At 36.7% G+C, this 26,342-nt stretch overlaps 1 protein-coding gene across 1 annotated transcript; it reads right to left on the bottom strand.

Annotated features, from left to right (window-relative positions):
• Positions 1-16,477: 16,477 nt before the first annotated feature.
• LOC110926634 (caffeoyl-CoA O-methyltransferase-like) lies at positions 16,478-17,630 on the bottom strand. Its single transcript, XM_022170354.2, has 3 exons — positions 17,379-17,630; positions 17,006-17,282; positions 16,478-16,923 (listed from the first exon to the last, which is right to left on the bottom strand). Exons 1-3 carry the CDS (start codon positions 17,540-17,542, stop codon positions 16,630-16,632), a joined length of 735 nt encoding a protein of 244 aa, XP_022026046.1. The 5' UTR covers positions 17,543-17,630; the 3' UTR covers positions 16,478-16,629.
• Between the last annotated feature and the right edge of the window lie 8,712 nt (positions 17,631-26,342).

The raw sequence follows: 26,342 nt of genomic DNA, 5'->3' as shown, positions 1-26,342 counted from the left end.
TAGAAGTGAACCTGAAATGAAAGGAGAAGTGCATCGGATTATATAGGTCAGGGCAAGAAGTATCCGGGAAGGTGGTCCGGTTGGTGAGACTACTTCAGCTTTCATTGCTGATGTTGACTTGGCCAACCATTGTGGAAGAGTGTATGTAGTTGGTTGCCTAGTGGATTTATTTTTTCTTTCTACATCGTTTCTGGTTAATGATTACTTAGATTTATGGTAATACCTTCACGTTTGTTATTTGAAATCTTTATTAATATTGATTTTGTGATTATCTTAATTTATTTAGAGATATAATAATATAATAAACTAACAATATATAATCCTTGTTTAATCGAAGAAGTTGAACGTTTCAAAGAACCAAAACTCACCAACCAACAAATCTTTGCAGTATTAAGTTAGTTGAACATAAAAAAATGGATTTTTGATTTTGTGTTGGTTCATGGCTTCAAAACTAAATAAACCAAATTATTAGTTGTATCTGGTCTTATAACGAATATTTGAAATTATAGTTTTTCTATTTGTAAAACTATGGAATAATTTTTCTTTAATATTTAATTTCATATTGTGTCTAGAACAAAATTACTCAACAGGAATAGTCATGTATCAAGAATTAACATTTCGCCAATCTTTCTAATAATTAATTCTATGGAAAAATTTAATGATTTTTAATTAACTTTCGACATAAATTATACATTTGTGATATGTATACATAATGGTGGGATTTTGAATTTGGTAATTAATTGGTAAAAAAGATCAAACCATTTAGATTATTTATTATTGTTTTCGTATATAACTAGTTTTATGTCATGTCTCGGGAGCAAAAACGAATATTTTTCAGTTTTATAGCATGTACGTCTGTGTTTCATTTACCTATACATACTATTTATATAACGATCTCAATAGTTTTGCTTTAAAAAAACTAAAACGACTGCAAGATTGTAATTTTGAGCTCGCGACAATATTGTAATTTATCAAGACTAATGAGCGAGTGTCAGGTGGTCGCGATTGCCTCGCACGAAGAAAAATTACATCGAGTCAACGAATTAAAATAAAACACTAGTTCTGCTAAAGAAAACATAAAAGATGTCAAGACTGTTATTTAAAACTAGGGGCAAAATCATAATTTGTCAGGGCCATTGAGGAATTGCCCATTCTCATAACACAATCTCAACTAAAATCACATCAAGTCAACCAATTAAAACAAAACAATGGCATAGTTTTGCAAGAAAAGGCTGTAATTTTGAAGTAGGGGCAAAATTATAATTTGTCATAACAAAAAAATAAAACAATGGCAAAACTATAATTTTGAACTGGGGTAAAATCGTAATTTATCAGGGGCGGTAGGTAGATTCTTCTTCATGCCAGGTACGTGAAAAACTTATTGCATGGTAAACTTGTTTTCACCCTCTGTCATCGGATATTTTACTTCTCTAATATTTGCAATTTGATCCCTCGAGCCATCAGCGATCACAACCACATGATTTCCAACATACTTTTTTTTACTATGGTTAGGCGTTATTTTTCTCCGTTAGACGATTTGAACAACCTGAATCAACAATCCATCTCCAAGGTTGTTTGTCTTTGGTTCGGTGGAAACAGTAAGTGATGTAACCTTTACTACTTGTGCGACCATGGCTTCAACGTCCCATGTTTCTTCATCCTCGACTCGACTGAAGTTGTCGAGTTTCCTTCTACTTTAGGTTGTCTACATTCCTTTGCCATCTATCCACATTTGTTACAATTATAACAATTGTATGGGAACCTGCGATTACGTTTGCAATTACCTTTTCCCTTAGCTTTGTCTACAGTCCTTTGCCTTTTACCTGATGTTTCTCCATTGCTTTTCTTCCTTTTGTTTAAATCAATTTTCTTAATCTTATCCTATGTAGTTAATATCCCGATATATCAGTGATATAGTGATATATCGGTTATCGGTCCCCTGCCGATATATTAATGCAAAATATATCCGTCAGAATATCGGTACCAAAAATATCGGCGATATTGACCGATATTGGACTGATATATCACTGATTTTACCGATATCTGTACCTTTCATCTTAGTTCTACCATTCGTATTTCTTCTTATTGTTACTATTAGTGTTTTAAGTCCTAATTGTTAATTGTTAGTTTTTGAGTCTTAGTCAGTTCCTACTTGCTAAAAATGTTAGTGTTTTGCAAGTTGCAAAACGTTCATTTGTTAATGGTAGAAGAATATACTGAATTTCAGTGTTAATGGTATATATATATATATATATATATATATATATATATATATATATATATAGGGTAGGGTTCCAGCGTAAACAAGCTCCCAAGAGTGAACTGCGTGAACAGATATGGACCCTTGATTTCCTTTTTAGTTCTTAAGGGTAGGCTTGTAATTATATAAAAAATTAGATTTAAATCATTATTTTAATAATTTAATTAAGTTACATCTTTCATAATTTAAATTCATTATCCACATTATGTTTATTTATTAATAAGATAATTATCAAAACAAACAACAAATCACAAGATTTCAATTTTAATTTTTATTTCCGATTTCATCACCAGAATTCAAATTTTAATTTTTAAGATCCACGTAACTTTTATATTTCAACAGTATACACATGTGTACTTGAATATAAATAGAACAGTACACATGTGTACTCAACATCGTACATATGTATACAGTAATTCACAGGTGTACATCAACATTCAATACAAAAAAAATCTGAGATATCACAAAAACAGACGATTTACACATTCGTACATCGCATTAAAAAGAGGGCAAAATCAGAATACACATGTGTACATCGCATTTAAACAAAAATTATTTTAAGAATTGAATTAAGTTACATCTTTCCTAATCCTTGATTTGATTTGTGAGAGATTTATGCAATCAATTTAAGATGATAATTGATTACTTGATTTGGGAGAGATTTATGCAATCAATTTAAGATTGAAATTACACATATACCCTTTTGTATTTAATTAAATGAAAAAAATTAACCAAATAATTACCATCATGCCACTCACTATAATCTCAAGATCATAAAAATCAAGGGCCCAGATCAGTTCACGCAGTTCACTCTTAGGATTTTGTTCACGATAACCGATATCTCAAATATCGGTGCTTGACCAATATCCGGTATTTTACCGCATTAAGTACTTAGATCTTATCTAATCATTGTTTTTATTCCGTGGTTTATTTGCTCCTAGACTCTTACATTTTTCTTCATAAAGGGCTTTGTTTTCATTAGTTTTGGTATCAACGTCTGCCATCTATTTTGCAAGCGCTTCTTGACCCGCTAGAAGGTTTTCGCACTCCACCAGACTCGGTTTAGTCGCTGATGTGTTAAAAAGACAACATATAAATTACATCAAATGAGACATAAAATCAACCATTTTCTACTACTAATGTTGGAAAAAGATTGTGTTTTTGTTTCTTTTTAATTTACAGGGTCAAAAGAGCTTAAACGCACAAAAGAAGCAAAATAACGGCATGGGTTTTCATCCAAAACCTTTATTTTTCCTTGCTTTTTCACAAAAGAAAAAAAGTCCCCCTAGATAAACCATCACCCCAACATCCAACCTTTTTATCTTTATACCCTTTATTTTCAGTAAATGCGGCTCTTTTGAAAATTAATAGATAAATGACTTAGTTAATTTATTAAAAAAAAAAAAACTATATAGCTACTTAGAATAAAATAAGCAAAAATAGTATTGCTTATAAAAATGTTGTTTTTACTAAGTCACAACGACATTTTACTATTTTTAGCCACATTCAAATAACCAAAAAGAATTTTATAAAGGCATGTATGCGCAAAAATAAATAATTTTTCTTAAAATGTGTTGTAAATAAGTGATGACCAAATAAGAATGTAAATGAAATAAACACAAAACAAATTAGAACTTGGATTCCCGACACTCTAAAGATAAGTCCAAAACTTTCTCTTCTACCGATTCTGTTTGGGTGTGTAAGACACAATAAAGAGTTTTGCTTGAGGGCGAGCAATAACTCAAGTGTGGGGGTATTTGATGTGTTCAAAATACAATATATAAATTACATCAAATGAGGCATACAATCAACCATTTTCTAGTACTAATGTTGGAAAAAGCTTGTGTTTTTGTTCCTTTTTAATTTACAGGGTCAAAATAGCTTAAACGCAAAAAAAAGCAAAATAACGACAAAAAACCAACATAAATACAAAAGAAGAAAAGTTGACACCTCATACCGACCCTCCAAGCTTCACCCCAAGACCAAAAACAACAATTCAGAAGGCTAACATGGGGCTGTGCCACCCTCAGCACGAGTCGTGCCAGCTCAACACGGGGTTGTGCCCAACTCCAGATTCCATGAAGAAAAAGACACACAGATGCAGACTGTCAACACGGGGCCGTGTCAAATGGACACGGGGCCGTGGTCAACTCCCAGATTCGTGAAATCTTGGATAGTACAACAAGTACAAGAAAGTACAATGGCCACGGGGCCGTGTCGTTGACACACGGGGCTGTGTTAGTACAAGACCTGACACTACAGTTAATGAAGAAGAGAGAGAATGACCAACACGGGGCCGTGTCAGGTGAGCACGGGGCTGTGTTGAGGTCCTGATTTCAGCTATAAATTAGAGTGCTTGGTTTCATTTCATCTCGTCCCTTGGCAAACCACTTCTCTCTCACTTGCCACCACTCCACCACTACTACAACACCATCATCCACTACCGTCATCAATTTTTTCATCTTTAGAGTGTGTGTAGTCTCGGGATCCAAGATTGATCGTAAGAATCTTTGTCAAACAAAGGCCATGCTTGGCTAAATTCTTACATCACTTGGTGAAGACATATCTTTTATGTATTTCTTTTATGATTTCCAATATTTGACTACTTTTTAATTGGGTATGTATTAGTGACTTTAATAATAAGTTTTTTATATTGAAGGCAGATTTATTCACCCATTCTTCATATGTTCGTTTACTCAACATATTCATGTCTTTACGGTCTATACAAAGTTTGTTAATTGCCTGTAAGGGGGTTAAAAGGGTGGACTGGGTAATTCTATGTCTCGTTCAGTGTATAGATCCGGCAAGAAATTGGTGCAAGTTTAGTACTACGTCCATGGATTGGTCGGGAATGACTGGCCCGACTAAGAGGAAGAAAACGCTTGCACCCCTTATTCATAAACTACTATTAGAAAATTAAATCAACACCGCGAGGACTGTATCTATGCTGACTCAGACCAACGGGTTGAGGTTGATCGCCGCCTCGTAAGGGGGGTCCACCACATTTTGAACTAATAACTTACTTAATTATCTTTCAATATTCTGACCTAGTGGTAGGGGTGAGCAAAAAACCGAAATAATGGAACCGTAACTGAAATAACCGATAAAACCGAACCGAAACAAAAACCTAAGGTTCGGTTTTAGGATTTTTAATAACCAAAAATTTCGGTTCAGTTTTCAAATAACCATTTTCAATAACCGAAAAAACCGAACCGAACCGATAATTTACAATACATATATTTTTATGTTTCAGTTTAAATTGTTTAAGCATTTAACCCACTGCTAGTAGATATTATTAATTTTATTCTTGAATGTTAAGTCTTTATAATAAAAACATTATATGTTTATTTATAATTTAAATGATTTATTTATTACCTACAAGAAATAATAAATATTAATATAAAAACTAAATGATCTTCAAATTATTATCAAAAAATGTCTTAACAAAAACTTTGGATAAACATAAAAATAGATTAGAATGTTAGATTTATGTAAACAATATTAATTAAAGAGGTTAACTATTATATCTTAAACGTAAACATATAAGAACGATTCTTATATTTTAAATTATAGTTTTTATTTTTTGAATCTTACATAATTTTGTTCCAAAAAACTAAGATAACCGAAAAACCAAACCGAACCGACAAAAAAACCGAAAAAACCAAAACCGAACGGTTTTAAAAAACCAAAAATCGACATTTCGGTTTCGGTTTTGGTTTTGCCCAAAAACCGAACCGAACCGTGCACACCCCTACCTAGTGGGATTGTATCCTTGCTGACTCAAACCACTAGGTTGAGGGTAACGTCGCCTCCAAAAGAGGGGCCTACTACTATAACTAAGATAATCTCTTAAATGCCAAAAGTGCGAAAATCATCAAATGGGTACATGAAAGATAAGTTGGATCTAAGTGATTCTTTCTTGTCTATCATTTTTATTTTTTGTTTTTATCTTTTTATTAGTTCAAAAATCTTTTCTAAAAGTTTGGTTCAATTAGACGTTAACGATAAGCCGGTACTAAAAGCTCTTGTGTCCTTGGACGATCTCGGTATCTTGCCATCACTATACTACGTCCGCGATGGGTGCACTTGCCCTAGCGTGTGTGTAGACTGATAGTAGAATATCGTGTTTTATGAATTTAAAACTTGAAATCGGCGAGCAAAAAGAGCTAAAAATATAGACACCCGCACGAACGTGCGGTTTTTTGCGCCGTTGCCGGGGATACAAGGATTTTAAGGAAGCTTAAAATTAACGGCCTAATCAAATTCTAACATTTTTTTCAAAACTGCGCGCTCGTTTTTAAATTTTTTTCTGTTTACAATAGGTTAACATGGGGCCGTGCTGCTGGGACACGCCCCCGTGCTGCATATTTTTCTAAAACATTTTTAAAACGCCTAGATACAGAACTGGACACGGGGCCGTGCCAGCTCAGCACGGGGCCGTGCTCAACCTTCTGTTAAATTTTTAAATTCTGTTTTTGATCCCGAGGCTCGTTGTTCTTCTGGGTATCTTCCAATACAATGGATTACTACTTAGAAGACTACATCTATTATATAGAGGATGATTATGAGGAACCTTATTGCACCATTTGTGGAAAATCTCATTCGGTACAATATTGCGACCTTTGTAGACCATCAACCTCATACACCACACCAAGTTCTTCATACACCACTTATGAAGAACCAATGTTTGAGCTCCCAAAGTTAAGCTTTTGGGATACCAATCCATTTAAAGATTACGACACTTCATCAACAATCATCCCCGAAGCCGCAAGACCCATAGAAAGTATTAAAAATCTAGAAATCTTACATAAGAAATCTAGAGAAAAAGAAGAGGCTATTTGAACTAAAAAGGTAATAATCGAAGAGGTAAAAATAGAAGAACAAAATGAAAAAATCACGCATGAACCAACTCAACAAGAAGGTAATTCTAAAATTAACGATTCTAAAATTGATCAAACTCTTTCAGAGATTCACGTTTTACAACCTTCTTTTGAAAATCATAGTTCGGTTTCTTCACATGCTAAGTTTTAAAAGAGTTGAACACTTCTACTAAAATCAAAGAACTAGTAAGCGTCACGTTAACAAATGATCAAACTTCGCTAATAAAAGATGAATATCATGAAATGAACATAAAACCGGTAGCATGTTTGTTTTTCAAAACATCTTTGTTAGTAACATGCTAATTGATAAAGATCTTTGCGTTAACATCATGCCTAACTATATTTTCAAAAAATTTGGATACTAGTGATTTTTCTCCTTTTAAAATTCCTATTTTTATCTCAAACCGCAAAAAAGATTAATGCCGCGGGAAGGGTTGAGGATGTCTTAATTCAAACAAGCCAAGCGGTAGTCCCAACCTACTTTTTCATCCTAGATGATGCCCCCCTCGTGTTGGGACAACCATTTCTAGAATCTCATCACGCCTTGACCCAACGGAAGCAAAACAACCTACCACTTCGATCAGGGGCCAACAAAAAGTATGTCGATCTTGATCAATCAATGAAATATCCAATTGGCAATGACGACCCCCTATTTGAAGATGAGCCAGAACCACCTGATAAAATGGGTCTAGCCAAGGACCCTTATAAACGTGGCGCACCATGGAGGCATTCCATGGACTATCCATAAGTTAAGAAATTTTAATCTTAGTATAACTTTTAAGCTTTTATTTTTGAGTGTTTCTTTTAGTAGGAGTAAAATACATTCAAAAGGATGGTGAGAAGGCCAAAGGACATTGAAACAACATCCCATACCTGAAAATAGACGACTCTTGACTGAAAATCTTCAATTCTGTAAGTACAGCACGGGGTCGTGTCAGGTAAGCACGCCCCAATGCCCCAAGTCTACTGTAACATTTTTCATTCGAGAACCTTGACACGGGGCCGTGCCCCATGGGCACGCCCCCATGTTTGCTTTCTGAAAAAAAATTGGTACTAACACTTTTAACACGGGGCCGTGGTTCCTAAGCACGGGTCGTGTCAACTGTCTGTTTTCCAATTTCTTTTTGTTATTTTTAACACACATCTTACACACTTAATCAATTTAACCTATCTTGAACACATTGAGGACAATGTGTAATTTAAGTGTGTGGGGGGGGGGGGGGGGGCTCAATAACTTGAATTTGTTTGTCCTAGAATCAAGCCTTATACAAAACTCGTTTGGAACCGCTAAACACCCCAAACTTTTTCAAAATCTTTATTTTCTTTCTTTTACTTATCTTAGTTTAATTGGGTATAAAAGTTCTAAAATTGATGTTTTTATTAGTTTACATCTAAAAAACGTCATGATAAAAAGAATCGATTCAAGAAAATTATAAAAATGAGCCAAACAAATCTTTGTAAAAATTTGATTTTTTATATATAAGTTTTACCCATGGCATTATAGCCTAGTGGTATCTTGGTGGTGGGATAAGGCTTATGACCATTAGGTCATGGGTTCGATTCCCACAAAGGGGGTTTTCCCAGATTTATTGGGTTTCCTCCTAAATATGTGTATAAGCATTATTGCCTAGTGGAGATGGATATGATCGGGTGGTTCTGCTGGTAGCACGATGATACTCTAGTGGTCCGTCAGTGATCCAATTTTGCCGTTCAAAAAAAAATGTATAAGTTTTATACTACAACCATTTTCCCACAAAAAGTGAGTTTTGAGCCTTTATTTAACATACACACATATATACTAATCGCTCAAATTTTCGTTTCTTGTGTGATTAGCCCACTTGGTTCTTACAACTCTAGAACTTGCCAAAGCAATAAATCCCGAGTCCTTACCGAGGGTAATCCAAGTAAGTAAATGACAGAGGCATTAGGACCAAAACCTTTATTTTTCCTTGCTTTTTTTCCCAAAAAAAAAGTCCCCCTAGATAAACCATCACCCCCACATCCAACATTTTTATCTTTACACCGTTTATTTTCAGTAAATGCGGCTCTTTTGAAAATTACAAGATAAATGACTTAGTTAATTTATTAAAAAAAACTATATAGCTACTTAGAATAAAATAAGCAAAAACAGTATTGCTTATAAAAATGTAGTTTTAACTAAGTCACAACGAAATAAGATTTTTCAAAAGAAAAGCAGACATTTTACTATTTTTAGCCACTTTCAAATAAAACTCACCTACCCGAGCCATAACCTACCCTTCAAAAGTCCTCTCGATACCTACAAGGATTAAAAACGTCAAAAAAAGTGGAGGTTTAATTACTTGTCAAGCCAATAGAAGGAGTAATTTCCAAATTGGGTACGAGCGTTCTCATTTATACATTTTCGGCCGAGTGTTGAGTGATTACTGGTGAGGTGTGTAAAAACGCGTATATAGCCAAAAAGAATTTTATAAAGGCATGCTGTGCCCAAAAATAAATATTTTTTCTTAAAATGTGTTGTAAATAAGTCATGACCAAATAAGAAAGTAAATGAAATAAAAACAAAATAAATTAGAACTTGGATTCCCGACACTCTAAAGATAGGTCCAAAACTTTCTCTTCTACCCATTCCATTTGGGTGTGTAAGCCACAATAAAGAGTTTTGCTTGAGGACAAGCAAATAGATGTGTTCAAAATATGACATATAAATTATATCAAATGAGGCATAAAATCAACCCTTTTCAAGTACTAATGTTGGAAAAAGCTTGTGTTTTTGTTCCCTTTTAATTTACAGGGTCAAAAAAGCTTAAACACACAAAAGAAGCAAAATAACGGCAAAAAACCAACATAAATACAAAAGAAGAAAAGTTGACACCTCATACCAACCTTCCAAGCTTCATCCCAAGTCCAAAAACAACAATTCAGAAGGCTGACATGGGGCTATGCCAGCTCAGCACGGGGCTGTGCCAGCTTAGCACGGGGATGTGCCACCCTCAGCACGGGCCATGCCAGCTCAACACGGGGCTGTGCCCAACTCCAGATTCCATGAAGAAAAAGACACACAGATGTAGACTATCAACACGGGGCCGTGTCAAATGGACACGGGGCTGTGGTCAACTCCCAGATTCGCGAAATCTTGGATAGTACAACAAGTACTAGAAAGTACATTAGGCACGGGGCCGTGTCGTTGACATACGGGGCCGTGTTAGTACAAGACCTGACACTACAATTATTGGAGAAGAGAGAGAATGACCAACCCGGGGCCGTGTCAGGTGGGTACGGGGTCGTGTTGAGGTTCTGATTTCAGCAATAAATTGGAGTGCTTAGTTTCATTTCATCTCATCCCTTGGCAAACCACTTCTCTCTCACTTGCCACCACTCCACCACCACTACAACACCATCATCCACCACCATTATCCATTTTTCCATCTTTAGAATGTGTATGTAGTCTCGGGATCCAAGATTGATCGTAAGAATCTTTGTCATACAAAGGCCATGCTTGGCTAAATTCTTACATCACTTGGTGAAGACATATTTTTTATGTATTTCTTTTTTGATTTCCAATCTTTGGCTACTTTTTAATTGGATATGTATTAATGACTTTAATAATTAATTTTTATATTGAAGGCGAATTTATTCACCCATTCTTCATATGTTCGTTTACTCAACATATTCATATCTTTACTGTTTATATAAAGCATGTTAATTGCCTGTAGGGGGTTAGAAGGGTGGACTGGGTAATTCTATGTCTCGTTCAGTGTATAGATCCTGTGAGAACCCGGTGCAAGTTTAGTACTACTCCATGGATTGGCCGGGAATGACTGGCCCGACTGAGAGTAAGAAAACGTTTGCACCCCTTATTAATAAACTACTATTAAAACTTTAAACCAACCCCGCGAGGGTACATGAAAGATAAGTTGGATCAAGTGATTCTTTCTTGTCTATCATTTTTATTTTATTTTTATTTTCTGTCTTTATCTTTTTCAAAAATCTTTTCTAAAAGTTTGAGACGTTAACGATAAGCCAGTACTAAAAGCTCTTGTGTCCTTGGACGACCTCGGTATCTTGCGATCACTATACTACGTCCGCGATGGGTGTACTTGCCCTAACGTGTGTGTAGAGTGATAGTAGAATATCGTGTTTTATAAATTTAAAACTTGAAATCGGCGAGTAAAAAGAGCTAAAAAATAACTAAAAATATAGACACCCGCACACACATCAGTCGCCCAGCCTTGAATCGCAGCAATAAAGCTATGGTATTCAGGTTTTAAACAATGAATAAGAATCCGTTTCATCTGAGATTCATTGATTCTTAATTGGGCATCGAGGATGCGAATTTCTCTTCACTAGTTCTTTACCTTCCTGAAGTACTTGGCCACTAATAAGTCTCCTTAAGAAGCTGTTAACAACTCTCCTTCCAGCAACTGAAGTTGAGCATCATTCTTTTCGAGAATAACGTCTCGAGGGTATACCATGTTGTCTTCGGATGTTCAATATCATGAATGTGACCAAGAATCTCCTCTTCTATGGTTGTCTTTATAGTAAGTATTGCCTGGCCCTCCTTAAACTGCCAGTCCCTACCTGACTGCTCCGTTTATGTTGTTGGTGGGTACTCCGGTCTCTGTTCCCTTTGTGACTTTCCAGAGATCATGTCCTTGAAGATAGGACTTGATGCAGGTCATCCATGTCTTGTAGTTTGTCTGCTTGAACTTTTTGATTCCCCCACTCATAAATCAACCATGCTTTCCTAATATGCCTTGTTCTGTCCAACCTTTGATTTGCGATTAGTTTGCTGCAATCGGTCTACTGTTGCAATCAGTCTTCTTCTTTACTTCGGATTTGAGCGTTCGGTTTTATAGGCTCTAATACCACTTTATTGCGATATCAAACCAACAAGAATGCTTTGATAAATAAAAGAACTCGGAACACAAGAAAATGAACACAATGTGTGATACTTTTTATTGATAATAAACTGAATACATAAATATAAATCATACCCCATTTATACTGCAATTAATACGAATTAGAATAGGACTAGGACACCTTAATATTTATCTAAACAACTTAACATTTATCTGAACAATTATTGATATAACTCTACTAATAATATGATCAGACATGTCTCCCTGTTTAGTCAAACTTTAATCATAAATCAACGGTTAAAAGTTTTCTAATTTTTAGCGTACTATTCTGGGAGTTTGTATTAGAAAAAAACCTACCACCGATTGAATAATGGTTTATATAGTCAAGTTATTATTAAATCCATACATATAATATATAAAACATATTACAAAACCTATATTCTTTTGTCATCTATAGTGGCCTGCTCCTGCGCTTGAAAGAAGGGAATTGTTGTGTACATACTAGATACAAATCTACATCTTTTTCTTAGTGTTAAAAAAATCTTATGAATTGTGAGAAACTTTTATGATGCAAGGTGTTAGTGTAACGCTTCGTATTTTTGTACTTTCCTTATTAGAAAGTGTAATTGTATTTCTATTTTTGGAAACTTGTAATTGTATCGCATTCGTATTTCTTTTCCCAACATTGTAATTCGAGGCTTTGATCATAATGAAACTTGATGATTTTACACATACTTATGTTATTCGTTGCAACTTGAATACATGCTCACACACAAAAACCTATACTTGGAATACTTGAAACATCAGTTATACATGCATTATACTTATACATCACACTGTTATGCTTAAAATACTAAGAACCGGCTAAAATACGTGAACCGACTCAAGCTAACCCCCTCACACGGATGGCCCTTCGTGCAAAGTAAACCCAGTCGCACTTGCACTTGCACACTTCGGGCAGACCATTTCAGTAGTTTCTAAGTGAGTCCTAGCTCACTTCCTTAGTCATTTTTCTTCTACATTCTTCTATTTTCTTCAATCTTCACATTTGGACAAACCTCTCCGATGGTTTTCACAGATATGTGTTGGCGATCTAAGGTGAAACCTCACCACTTTGAGGTCCAAAGTAAGATTTGAAGTTCTTTTTTTATAAAAATTCTTATACAATACATTCTGGATTTGAAACTTAGTGAAATCTTGTACCCCCCGAGCTCATAAGTAAGTCCATAGCTGTAGGTTTATGTTGAGGTTGATTTCCACCAAGAAATGAGCTCCAAACAGAGAAAATCGTACGAACCTGACTCTGTCGCACAAACCAGTCCCTTCGTACGGACTGACTTCACTCGTGCGACTGAGCCTATTTACACGAACTGATATTCTGTTATTTCCCGTTCATATATAATTCCAAGTGTTGAAACCATCCATGATTCACCCTCCTCAATATGCATGAACCCGTGTTTTGGTAGAAGTGTGAACCGTGTGAGCTCTGGCTTTCCAAACTAGTTCCACTACCTCACTTGCATACCTTGTAAACGAACACCCAAGCAGTTTCCTAGAATCAAAGTAAGTTAACCCCGCCTCGCCTCCAACACTTACCATGTTGGGTATGACACACTCGGGTTGTCTTTATTTGAGTGCTTGGTTAATTTATTTATCAATTTAGTTTATACCCATCCATGATCAACTATGTTTATTAACTATGTTGATAAACTTTGAGCTTTGGTGAATCATATAATGAGGTGTTCGTACCTCCTTACTTGACTTCCATGAAATCTGTGACAATACTAGACTAATAATACCTAATACTATAGAACATAAAATATACGTACATTTGCCGAAATCATAATATTAACCAGTTTATGGTTAAGTGTCAGGAAAGTACTGATTCCATACGCACGAACAGGCCCCTTCGTGCGAACAGACCCTTTCGCACGATCTGAAATCCTCTCGCACAACTGACACCTTTCCCATGAATGGACCTTCCATCCGCACGAACAGAGTTATGAACTTCGGTTATCTTTTTATCTCTGTTCTATACTTCTCGTTTCTGATTCTAATGGGCAAGTTAGGACCCATGAAATTACATAAAACTTAGTGTCAGAACGGGTACTTAGACGAGATATATTTTCATGTATACATACTTTTGTACTTTAATTCGAATCAGAATCCTTCGTCCAAATCCGAATAACTCACACACCTTCGTTTACCCAATGTAGTGTAACACCAGTGTTCCAGCCCTCTTAATCGTCACGGAATTAAAAAGGAAAGCTTTGCACCGTGAGTTCACTCGACACCCTTTTTACTTTTTACACTTTTGGGTGCACATGTTCATGCTATCAAACTCACACAAACACTCATACTCTATGCAAAATCACAAACAAACATTCAAACATACATGCTTATACGTTATACGTTAACTCATATATGCTAGACTATTCTTATGCTTTATATTTGTCATTAACTTTGTGCATGCCTCCCTTAACATGTATAGTACTGTAGGAGTAACGCACCGCCTGTATTCTTGAGGTCATGTTAAGTTAAACAAAACGGGCTATTCATTGCTATGATTAGATTACGCTAGCAGGAATCTTTGGTTTGACATGTATAGTTGCAAGCTTGTATATTATGTTAGTTTAAGTTAACGTTTATGCATGTGGAACTGTTTGAACTTTTGATACTTATTCTAGTAGTTAAACTTGTATAATCGCCAATACTTTTGTATTGAAATGTACTTTGAAACGTGTTGCAGGAATTTCATGACGATGATGATGACGATGATGAAATCTAGTAGGATTGACTAGAAACGCATTTAAAGTTTTAGTATTGTTGTTGTATTTGTTTCATGTACTTTGTTGTATGTGTTTCATGTTGTTGAATTTTATTTCAAATGTTGTACTCGAATGTTTATCAATAAAATGAAATTTGATTTTATTAAATATTGTCGCAATATAGTGTTATGAAATCTCTTATAATCTTATTTCATCTCACTATAATGTTTCCCCATCGGTTGGGGTGTGATAGTTAGGGTAAAACTCACTATTCCAGTTAGGTCAAGATGACTAATATTACAAAAATAGTACATGAAAATAAACTAATAAAAGAGGTGTACGAACAAAGTTTATGTTACTAAAGTAACTCTAATATCCCTCTCAATTAAAAAAAATGGCGGCCCAAGAGACGAAGCATAGAGCGAAAATATTCAAAATGTGGTCGATGAAGACTCTCGGTGAAGATTGGTCGGAACAAACTTGGCGTATAGTTCGGAGTTATGGGATACCATGTTCGGAGTAAAGAAGAGGGCACTTAAATTATTGTTTTGGTTAGAAATTGCAAATATGATTTGTTTAACCAAAATGAGAAAGTGAGGTGAGGTGCTTAATAGAATGCTTAGTTTTATGTTTTGGATCCTGAATAAATGATTTGTAAAGGAATTTAAGATAATTGCAATTGATCAGGATCTTAAGTTATAAAAATGGTTTGTAAACGATTTGTAAAGGAATCTAAGATAATTGCAATGAAAACAACAGAATTGACAAGGGGAAAATTCCCTGGATCTCTTTGAAAGATGATCTATGGCACAAAAAACTTTGGAAGCTGTAAACTACACAGGTCCACTAATATTAAAGTTGTAAAAAAGTACAAAAGTGAGACTTGATCGATCGAACTAAGTGTTACAGCGAGTACGTTTGCGAGTATATATGTAGAAGTGTTTGCAGTGAGTGAATTGTGTCCCTAAAAATTCGCATCAAGTCTATTTATAGTACAAATCAAGAAATAAATCCTAACGAAATTCCAGAGATTTCCAGGATCCTGAGAAGAACAATTCCATGACCGTTGGGCCAAGGGGGTGTTTCATCTTGGGTTCAGTAGCAGGTTCGTAAGAGTCCGAGTTAGTAGCTTGTGTGGAACCTTTGGGCAAAAGTAATACTAACCCAACACTTTATAATTCGGCTGGGTTGTTACAGTTGGATTATTGTATTAACTAAGACGACCTTCAAATGGTTAATCGTTGCAGGGGTGGATCAAATATTAATGCTGGGTTTTGGCGACATGTGGTAGCTTGGAAAAGAAGACTATTAGGTTCCGCAGGATTTTGGTTATATGAGTGTTGGAGGTGTCGGGCTTTTTTTAGGTTGTGACTACTTTAGTTAGACTAGAAATGGGGTACTATGGGATTTAATGTGCACTTGGGTTGTGACTACATAAGTTAAGCATTTGGGTTAGCGGGTAGCAGTCCGTGTCTTAATCATTTAATATTTTTTATTTATTTGTGGTGATTTTACCTTTTTAAAAGCTGTTGCAAACTATAAAGTGTAGCTATGAAGATATTGGATAGCATTTATAATGTTAATCAAATCTATAGCTAATTAAGATAAGAAGCTAGGAATTATGATTTCTTTTGTGTATTGAAGATTTGTTCATATATAAATATATTTGTTGAAAGTCGCTGTAAATGATAAACAAATATATAACATTGGGTTTACATGATTGAATAAACAAGATTGCAAGATTGTCAAATAATTAAAGGAAATGGAACATGTTCTTTTTTTGGTTATTTAGTTTTAACATATGTATCAAAGATTGAAGAGAATAGTCGTCACAATTAATTTTGCAACTCCGTATGGTTTAGTTGGTATGTTGTTTGTAATTAGCTTATGCGGCGACATAGAGTGATTCCATCACCCACCGGAAGCTGACAAATCTCCACTCTCGGGTCCACAGCCAAGGCTTTGTTAAGCTCTAACACGAAATCTCTGTAGTACCTAACATACTTTCTAAGTGGAGCATCTGGTGGTGCCACCAAAGATCCGTTCCAAAGGGTGTTATCGTACCCAATCACTCCCCCAATTTTGACTAGATCGATCAACCTTTTATGATAGTTAAGATAGTTATCTTTATCCGCGTCCACAAAAATAAAGTCAAACGATCCATGGCATTTTTCCTGCAAATCAGAATAATAAATAAGAATCCATTTGTAATTGAAAAGTGATCAATGCAATGTGTCATAAATTGTAAGTACTTACATCTTCGACCATTTGGTCAAGAAGAGGAAGGGCAGGACCTTCTCTAAAGTCAATCTTGTGAGCAACACCGGCTTTCTCAATAATGGGAAGGCCGATTTCATAATTCTCACGGTTTATATCCAAAGCCAATATCTTTCCATCTTCTGGGAGAGCAAGGGCCGTAGAAAGAAGGGAATAACCGGTGTACACACCAATCTCCATTGTGTTCTTAGCATTTATAAGTTTAAGAAGTAAGTTCAAAAACTGTCCTTCATCAGCAGATGTAGTCATAAGATTCCTGCATTTAGTATTACAATTTTTAAGTAACAAGAGTTATAAAACAAAATGTCTGCATAACATGTTACAACATTTGGCCAATTCGAAAGGCACTTACCATGGGTGTTTAGCGGTGACCTCACGTAGCTCTTTCATGGGTTGTGGTTCTCTGGGGTACACGCTGGTTTCAAGAATGTATTGGTAAAGAGCATCACTTTGAAGGAGGCTTTTGTGGCCAACTTCTTGGTGTTTCGCAGGTTGAGTTTCTCCAGTAGCAGCCATTGATGTGGTGAATTTGGTTGTGTATGTGTGGAATGGTTGGTGTTAATCAGTGAACCTGAAATGAAAGGACAAATGAATTGGGTTATATAGGGAGGGAGTGGGCAAATAAGGAGTATCGCGGAAGGTGTTGCGTTTGGTGAGAGTGAGACTTGTTAGCTTACATTGCAGATGTTGACTTGGCCAACCATAGTGGAAAACAAGAGTTGGTAAGCTAGTGGAGGTATATTTTGTTGATTATATCTATAAACATGGGTCAAAATATAGAACCTAATCATGTTTATTCAATCATAACGTAAATATAGATACCAAGTTAGAGACACTTACTTGTGGGAGTGGTCATCTTTGAATACGAAGATAAGGCCATGATTCCCGTTATGGTACCTTAGGTTGATGGATCACCTTAGAGAGAATTTTTTAGTATTTTAGTATTGGTGTTCTACTCTAGAGTTTTGATCACCACTTGTTATCAATATATAAAGATCAATGAATAATGGTCATGAATGGTGATCCGTTATAAAACTCTATGTTTTCTCTATTAATGGTACCTAAAGGGAAATCATAATTGCCCCTTAATACTAATCAATAATTACAATTACTACCATCAAGTAATTGTCGGGGGACTAGTTATGTCATATTGGTAATGTTACCAAATGATCCCTAAGGCCACATCAACGGGTTATTTCTAACATATTTATTTTATACTTCATTTATGGTTAATGCTTATTTGCACCAACTTCCCTTTTAGTTATGTTAAATTTGTGAAGAACCAAAACTCACCAACCAAAATACCTCAAAAGAGTTTTTTAGTTAGTTGAAGTTGAACATAAATAATATTGTTATTTATAGCTTTATCTCGGTTTAGGGTTTTTCAAATTAAAGAACTCAAACTATTTATTGTATGCAGTCGAATGAAGTTGTATTTTTATTTGATCTTATCTTGCAAGTTTCTTCGGTTTTGATGTATACTAATACCTACCGCCCACATGGGGTGTATTTGACTCTTTTCGGCTAAGCGCATCAGCTACTACCTTAGCTTTACCCGGATGATACTTGATAGCACACTCATAATCGTTCAAAAGCTCTATCCAACGCCGTTGCCGCATGTTCAAATCCTTTTGGTCGAAGATATGCTGAAGGCTTCTGTGATCGGTGTAGATGGTGCATTTGGTACCGTACAGATAGTGCCTCCAGATCTTCAACGCAAATACCACAGCTCCTAACTCCAATTCGTGAGTCGTATAATTCTTCTCGTGTACCTTCAACTGTCGAGAAGCATATGCTATCACCTTATCACGCTGCATCAACACACAACTGAGGCCCTGAATCGAAGCATCACAGTAAACCACAAAATCTTCCGTACCCTCTGGTAGAGACAAGATCGGTGCGCTGCACAATTTCTGCTTCAAAAGTTGGAAAGCGTCCTCCTGCTTCGCTCCCCAAGAATAAACTACGTTCTTCTGCGTCAAGGAGGTAAGAGGTTGAGCGATCTTTGAGAAATCCTGAATGAACCGACGATAGTACCCTGCAAGACCAAGAAATTGTCGCACCTCCGAAGGATTCTTCGGTGCCGCCCAATTCCTAATAGCATCGATCTTAGCAGGATCCACGTGTATCCCCTTTTTCGTTAACAATATGCCCAAGAAAATGTACTTCTCGAATCCAGAAGTCACACTTAGAAAACTTCGCGTAAAGCTGCTCCTTCCACAGGAGCTCCAAGATAAGGCGTAGATGTCGCTCATGGTCCTCCTCGCTCTTGGAGTAGATCAAGATGTCGTCGATGAAAACAATAACGAAATCGTCGAGGTACGGTTTGCACACGCGGTTCATGAGATCCATGAAGACCGCTGGTGCATTAGTTATCCCAAACGGCATAACCAAAAACTCGTAGTGGCCATACCGCGTTCGAAAAGCTGTCTTTGGAACATCCTCCTCCCTGACTCGTACCTGATGATAGCCCGACCTTAAGTCGATCTTAGAATAAAAACTTGACCCTTGCAGCTGGTCAAACAAGTCGTCAATGCGTGGTAGAGGGTAGCGATTTTTGATTGTCACTTTGTTGAGCTCACGATAATCTATGCACATCCGAAAGGACCCATCCTTCTTCTTCACAAATAGTACTGGGGCTCCCCAAGGCGAAGAGCTAGGTCGGATAAAACCCCTATCCAACAGCTCTTGGAGTTGATTCGACAACTCCTGTAACTCTCCTGGCGCAAGACGATAAGGAGCACGAGCAATCGGGGCTACTCCTGGCGCGAGGTCGATCTGAAATTCCACCTGACGGTGTGGAGGTAAACCAGGGAGTTCTTCAGGAAATACATCTAGAAATTCACGAACCACTGGAAGATCCTCGATCTTTCTCTCATCAGACTGCGAGTCAGTAACAAGAGCTAAAAGAGCAGGGTAGCCCTTACGTAAACACTTCCGAGCCTTCATCGCCGAGATAATACCAACTATGGCACCACTATGATGGCCCTGAACCGATAAGGATTCTCCGCTAGGGAGAGGAATACGCACGATTTTCTCCTTGCAAAGAATTTCCGCCTGGTGCTTGGACAGCCAATCCATGCCAACGAATATGTCAAAACTTCCAAGAGTAACGGGGAGTAGGTCAATGTCGAACACTTGACCCATGAGATCGAGTTTACAACCAAACAGAACATGAGAAGCCTCTATCGATTTACCATTAGCTAGTTCTACTATATGGTTAGTGATAAGAGGTGTAGGACTCAATCCTAAACGACTACTGAACTCCAACGATACGTAACTGTAATCGGCACCAGAGTCGAATAAAACAGAAGCAAATATGTCGTTTATCGAAAACGTACCAGTCACTACGTTGCCATCATTCCTAGCTTCCCCAGCTCCAATAGTGAACACCCTCCCGTGTGCACCATTTCCTCCATTGCCCCCATTGTTGTTGTTCCTATTGTTATTGTTTCCAGCATTGTTGTTATTGGCATTCTGATTCAACTGAGGGCAATCCCGCTTGAAGTGGCCCTCGTCCCCGCACTGGAAACACACTTTCTTAACACCCTGATTCTGCTGTGGTTGTTGCTTTTCTTGTCGCTGGTGCTGCTGGCTTTGCTGCTGCTGCTGCTTTGGCTGTGGGGCTCTACAGTCTTTGGCCTCATGGCCCACTTTCTCACATCTACGACAAGTTCGGAGGCACTGTCCATAGTGATGATAGCCACACTTGTTGCACTGTGGCTTCTTTCCAACATAGGAACCCTGATTCTGATTGTTGCCCTGGCCTTGATTAACTGAAGAAGACTGACTAAAACTGCGGTTGTGGTTGTTATCGGACCTTTTCTGGGATTGACCTGCACTGGTTGCTTTATCAGTATCGTTCCACTTGTGTTTATTATCACTAGCAGGTGTGGTAGCTGTAGCAGTCGAAGTAGTAGCAGAAACACGTGGCGGCAAATTGTTACGTTCGACCTCTTGGTCAGTAATCTTATGTGCTAAACGAACGATACGGGGCAGATTTTCTAGGTTTGCAACAGTAACGTACCCTTTAACAGCTGGTGCTAAGCCCTTGAGATACAACTCGATTTGCCGGGGTGGAGGTCGAGACAGGTTAGGGCACAAAGTTGCTAAATCATTGGACCTCCTCGTGTATGCTTCAATCTCAGATCCCTCCATTTTCAGATTATAATACTCGTTCTCCAGTTTCTGAATCTCATCACGAGGACAATATTCCTCCCTCATCAACTCCTTAAAGTCATCCCAAGTGGTGGCATTCGCCATTTCGATACCCAACATCTGTACCTGGGCATTCCACCACGTCAGGGCACCATCCTCAAGCGTGCCCGTAGCATACTTCACTCTGTCCCCAGCAGGACAATTACACATCGCGAAAACCGATTCTGATTTCTCAAACCATCGCAAGAGTCCTACAGCCCCTTCAGTCCCACTGAAGGTCTGTGGCTTGCAATCCATGAACATCTTGAACGTACAAACAGGTGGAGCAGGTGGATGGTTTTGATTCGCAGGTTGACCTAAAACGAAGGAACGTACAACGCACAAGTAAGATTCGAGTACACGACACAAGGATAGAAAATAATTGGCACATATCGTACCAGCCTGGTAAGCCGCTTGAGCTTCAGCTACACGAGTGTTGATCAGGTTGGTTAATTCGGCCTGCGTCATAGCAATGTGGCCACGTCCACCACCTCGGCCTCCTCCACGTCCACTCATGGTTCTAAATAAGAGAAGGGAACTATCTTAAGGGTCGAAACGAGGTAAAAGTCAAATATCACATTGAAATATACTAACTATCAAGTTTACACATAATAGGGCAGAATCCTTCTCACGTTTGTTAAGCCTCACTGGGACTCACATGCACCTCACGTTATTATTATGTGTGCACCCATAATAATAAGGCAATTTGCATGCTCATCTCAGTGCCTCTTAACTTGCGCTAAAAGTTTCCCCCGCATTCAAATAGCCAAGCAATGGGTACTACAGGATTATGATTCACAGAAGTAAAAGAGTAGTGTTGCACTATCAAATCTAGTATGCCGTCTTCATGTAGGTTGTGAGTGTGTGACTGCTATACAAGTAATGCATAAAATAACAGAAGACGAACCTTGCAATCTGGAGCTGAGTGTCATGGTCGATTTCGGATCTGTTCGGTTATAGTCTGGTTTTATGAAAACGTTTTTAAAACCAAGTTCACTATAACCAGTGGCTCTGATACCAAACTGTCACACCCCCAAAATACCAGCTAGGGAGTGTCCCTGATAGGCGTGTGACGTACCAGCAATGAGCCACTAATTACATAGAACACATATATGTTTCAAAAATAAAGTTTTTAATTATTAATAAAACATCATCCAAGTTCAAAAGAAAACCAAAGTATTCAGCGGAAGCAAAACCAAACGAAGTTAAATAGTTTAAACCCAATATAAAGTATCAACAAATCAGAACACAAAACCCTCCAATCGACCCATGAGACTCCAGCTACTCCAGACAGCAAGTTCCAATGCAAACAGCTAATGACCTACAAGCATGCAAACAAGTGTGTCAGACTACGCTGGTGAGTTCAAAGTTTCGTTACCGAGTTTAGTTTATCAGATGTATATACAAAACAGTTTATCAATTTGATTTGATGTTGTTATTAACTCGATTACCGAAATGGCTACAAGATGTGTTTGCCCAACCCCAATGTCTCTATCAAAACATTGGTCATGCTTTAAGGAAATTAGTTCACGCCCGACCTCCCTGAGACGGTGTGAGGGTGCCAAACCTAATAGCGCTATCAACTAATAACCTCGTTGCCTTCCCGGCAACTGTCGGTAGATGTAAGGGGTTTATATGATAGAAACTGAGTAATAACCAACATCCCAATAACCTGCATTCCCCCTGGAACGTTACCCAATATCCCTTCCCGGGATGCATGCTTGGAAAAGAGCAGTCAACTCACCTTTGGTTTGCTCGGTATGATTAAGACACTTATTCCAAGTTGGTCAATTAGTCCCTATTGTAATTACCAGTAATAATCAGTTTCGGACGCACATAATCACGCATCTCATGCACAATTAGTTCATGTACACCTTGTTTACATACCACTCATTTATTGGACATGTAGCATGTAGCTCGAGTTATACAGTCAATCTAGCAATTCAATACTCATAAATAATCATCTAGCACGTATTCGATTTCATAAACAGGTTCATGTTTACACACACATATAACAAATTATCCTTTACCACGCAAAATAACCAAGTTACCATCCTACTTAGGCTCGGTGTGATCCGAGTTAGTTTTATGCCTAATATAATTGATTCGCGACCCACAAGAAGATGTGCAGCCCAGTTGAAAATGTGCGGCCCTGACACAAGTCTAGCCCAAATGACCCAACAGTACTCAATGGATTAACAAGTATGATCACCTATCCTATTACCGATGTCTTAATCATGTTTCAATAACAAATATCATCAAATCAGTGCATGTGAAGCCATAGAAAAAGTGTGTCGGCCATTACTTGAGTGGTCCAATCAAAACAAAGGGTTCAATTACAATTTTATAACTCACAGTCGTGTGGTCCAATAGTGAGTTGAATGTATTAGATTGATGTCGGCCATCATCTACTGAATTGTTTTGATCAATCAAATTAGATTATTAAATGTTTTGATGGCTTAGTATGAGGTCCAATTAGAAGTGTTTATTTAGTCAAACTTGCATGCAAAATTGATAGATTTGGTCCAATGATCATGTAACAACAACACATAGCATCAAAAGAATTTATGTCTATTACTAATGATCAACATGTAACCTATATTATCCTCCCACATAATAAACTGTTAAGTCATATAACACAACAGAAAACTATTAACTATTGCAAGAATCATCGAGCACATCATTTATAATATCAATATTATTAAACTTATAGCATGAAATCAATCAAAAATATTATTAAACTTATAGCATGAAATCAATCAAAGTATCATTAGACGTATACGCATGGAATCAATCAAAGAACAATTATACTAACCGGGACAGAAGAATATCTCACGAAAAAAAAGGGTGCTCTACTGTTGTCGAACGTCCAAGGGAATGGTAGGGGTTTCTGTTGGGGTATTTAATAATCAACAACCTAATCCTACTCTAATTAATAGAGATTTGGGGCGGTTATTCCTTTAACCGAACTGGGCTTTCACAACAATACAAGTGGGCTGTCAATTGACATATTACGTAAAATAAATGAATGGGATATTGCTAATTAATGAGATCCTTTATTTTCGTAGATGAATCTATCTAATAGGTTTGAATTGTATACTTCTAATATATATTATTGCATACTTCTAATATATATTAGATTTTGCATCATGAATTAATATGATGTTATAATGCTTCTGACGGACCAATATTCACCCTTCTAGTAAGTGAATATATATCTAGTAGGTTAAGCATATGGTGCAAGAAACTGAAGCATATTTAGCCCAAATACAATCTAATGTTAACCAGTTCCATTCTACCACAAAACGTTCAGCACAAGAAAAAGGAATGATAACGGAAGATTTGGATCACAAGGTTAAACGGTGCTGACCTCGAATGTTCGGGTTGTCACACATCATCAGGTGCACATACGTATTTATAGACAAATAAATTGTGTAATTGAGGAAAAATAATAACTAATCATTCATATGTACGATATGCTATTATGTAAGGCCTTTAGTAAAACCCGTCTTTATTATGAGCTCTTAAAAAGACTTTGGGTGCAGACCTTAGTTATCGGATCCGCAAGCATATCATGAATGTAGATGTATTCGATACAAGTATTTAGGTTCCTCTTTTTGTTCATAAACGAACAATAATTTTGTATCGAAGTTTAATGCAGCACCTCTCGAACTGTTACTGTTCGAGAAAATAAGTAGCTGACTCTTCACAGTAAGTCTTCAATATAGTATTTATATGGAGTTAATAAGTTTATGAGTCCACTGATAAAATTTCAACAACATTTAGTGAAAATTGCGTTGTTAATTAACAACATATTATGTCATTATAATTTAGGTTGTTGTTGACAGTTTCTCATGACTCCTCCATGAGATAGATTTGTCCGCAGACACAAGGATTACCCCAAATTGACTTTTAGTTTCTTTTGAACATCATAAAATCAAGGTAAGAATAATCAACCTCTTCTTATGGTCTTTCTCGTTTCTTAAAGATATTGTAAGATGCTTCACAATAATCTAGAGTGATATAATGTTCATCAATGTGAGCAATATCTAAACGAGTATAGACTTGAACCTTCATAAGGCTTCTAATTAATGAAGCATAAGGAAGTAATCTCATTTATCATTTTATCCTCTTAATGAGAGCAATATTGTTTGTTACATATGTAAGGACCCACTTTAGAGTAAAGCTTATGGCACGAAACTAATGCCCCAATGGGTCTATCTTGGTATATTTTGATATCTCTCACGTAAGTGGTATTTCCGAGATTCATTATATCAAAATATGTGTGAGAAATTATTTGACTTATGTAACATATACTTATCAAAAGAGTGTCATTTATATAAGGACAAGTTAACATTAGTTGCTCCCACTCATCCTGAGGTTGGTACACATAAATCCACTTAATTCGTGATGAAAAGAATCGCATTAAGATTTCGTCACATTTTGATGTTTGCTTCAACCCATATATGGATTTCATCGACTTAGAAACTAAGTGTTCTTGACCTTTCAGTTTAGAACTTTTAGGTTGTTTTGAACATGTAAGTCTTTGTTTAGGGAAAATTGTTTTAATATCCATTTAATGTAGCTACAAAAGATTATAAGCTACTAGAACAACAATGATCCTCAAAGAAACCTTTTGTAAGAAAGGTAAGATGATTCTTTGATAAATAATTCTCTTCTGAGCATAACCATTAACAATCAATCTTGCTTTTAGTGTCTTAGCATTTTGCATTTGGATTTAGGTAATTCAACCAAATCCCAAACGTTATTTTGACACATAAAATCAAATTTGCTAATAACAATTTTATTACATTTAGAAAATTGATTGATGCTAATGGCTTAATTAGAAGAGGTAGGATCAGTAAACTTTCTAAAATCCATTTCAACTTCAGTCAAGGAGGATACATAATCATCAAAGTTAGTAGGCTTTTAAACCTAGATGGCCTCCTTAGTTGATTATTAGGTTTATTAAGAGTTTCAGTTTTCTGGATTAACTCTTGCCTAAGTTGCTATCACTTTCATAATTCTAAGTGTGCGCAAGAGGTGTAATCGGAGTAAAATTTAATAGGTCTCTTCCCCCCGCCTCTTGCACTTCTAGCAAATCCTGATAAGGACTTTT

The sequence above is a fragment of the Helianthus annuus genome, chromosome 7 (assembly GCF_002127325.2).
Source record: "Helianthus annuus cultivar XRQ/B chromosome 7, HanXRQr2.0-SUNRISE, whole genome shotgun sequence".
In the NCBI taxonomy this organism is placed as follows: Eukaryota; Viridiplantae; Streptophyta; class Magnoliopsida; order Asterales; family Asteraceae; genus Helianthus; species Helianthus annuus.
Note: the sequence above shows the minus strand (reverse complement) of the source record. Positions and strands in the feature narration are given on the sequence as shown.

Excerpts from the sequence above, each read along its gene's own strand:
- LOC110926634 (XM_022170354.2), bottom strand. The coding sequence starts at position 17,542 with ATGGCTGCTACTGGAGAAACTCAACCTGCGAAACACCAAGAAGTTGGC. Across the intron at positions 17,283-17,378 it reads GTCACCGCTAAACACCCATG|GAATCTTATGACTACATCTG; the intron begins GTAAGTGCCTTT and ends TACTAAATGCAG. Across the intron at positions 16,924-17,005 it reads TTGACCAAATGGTCGAAGAT|GAAAAATGCCATGGATCGTT; the intron begins GTAAGTACTTAC and ends TCTGATTTGCAG.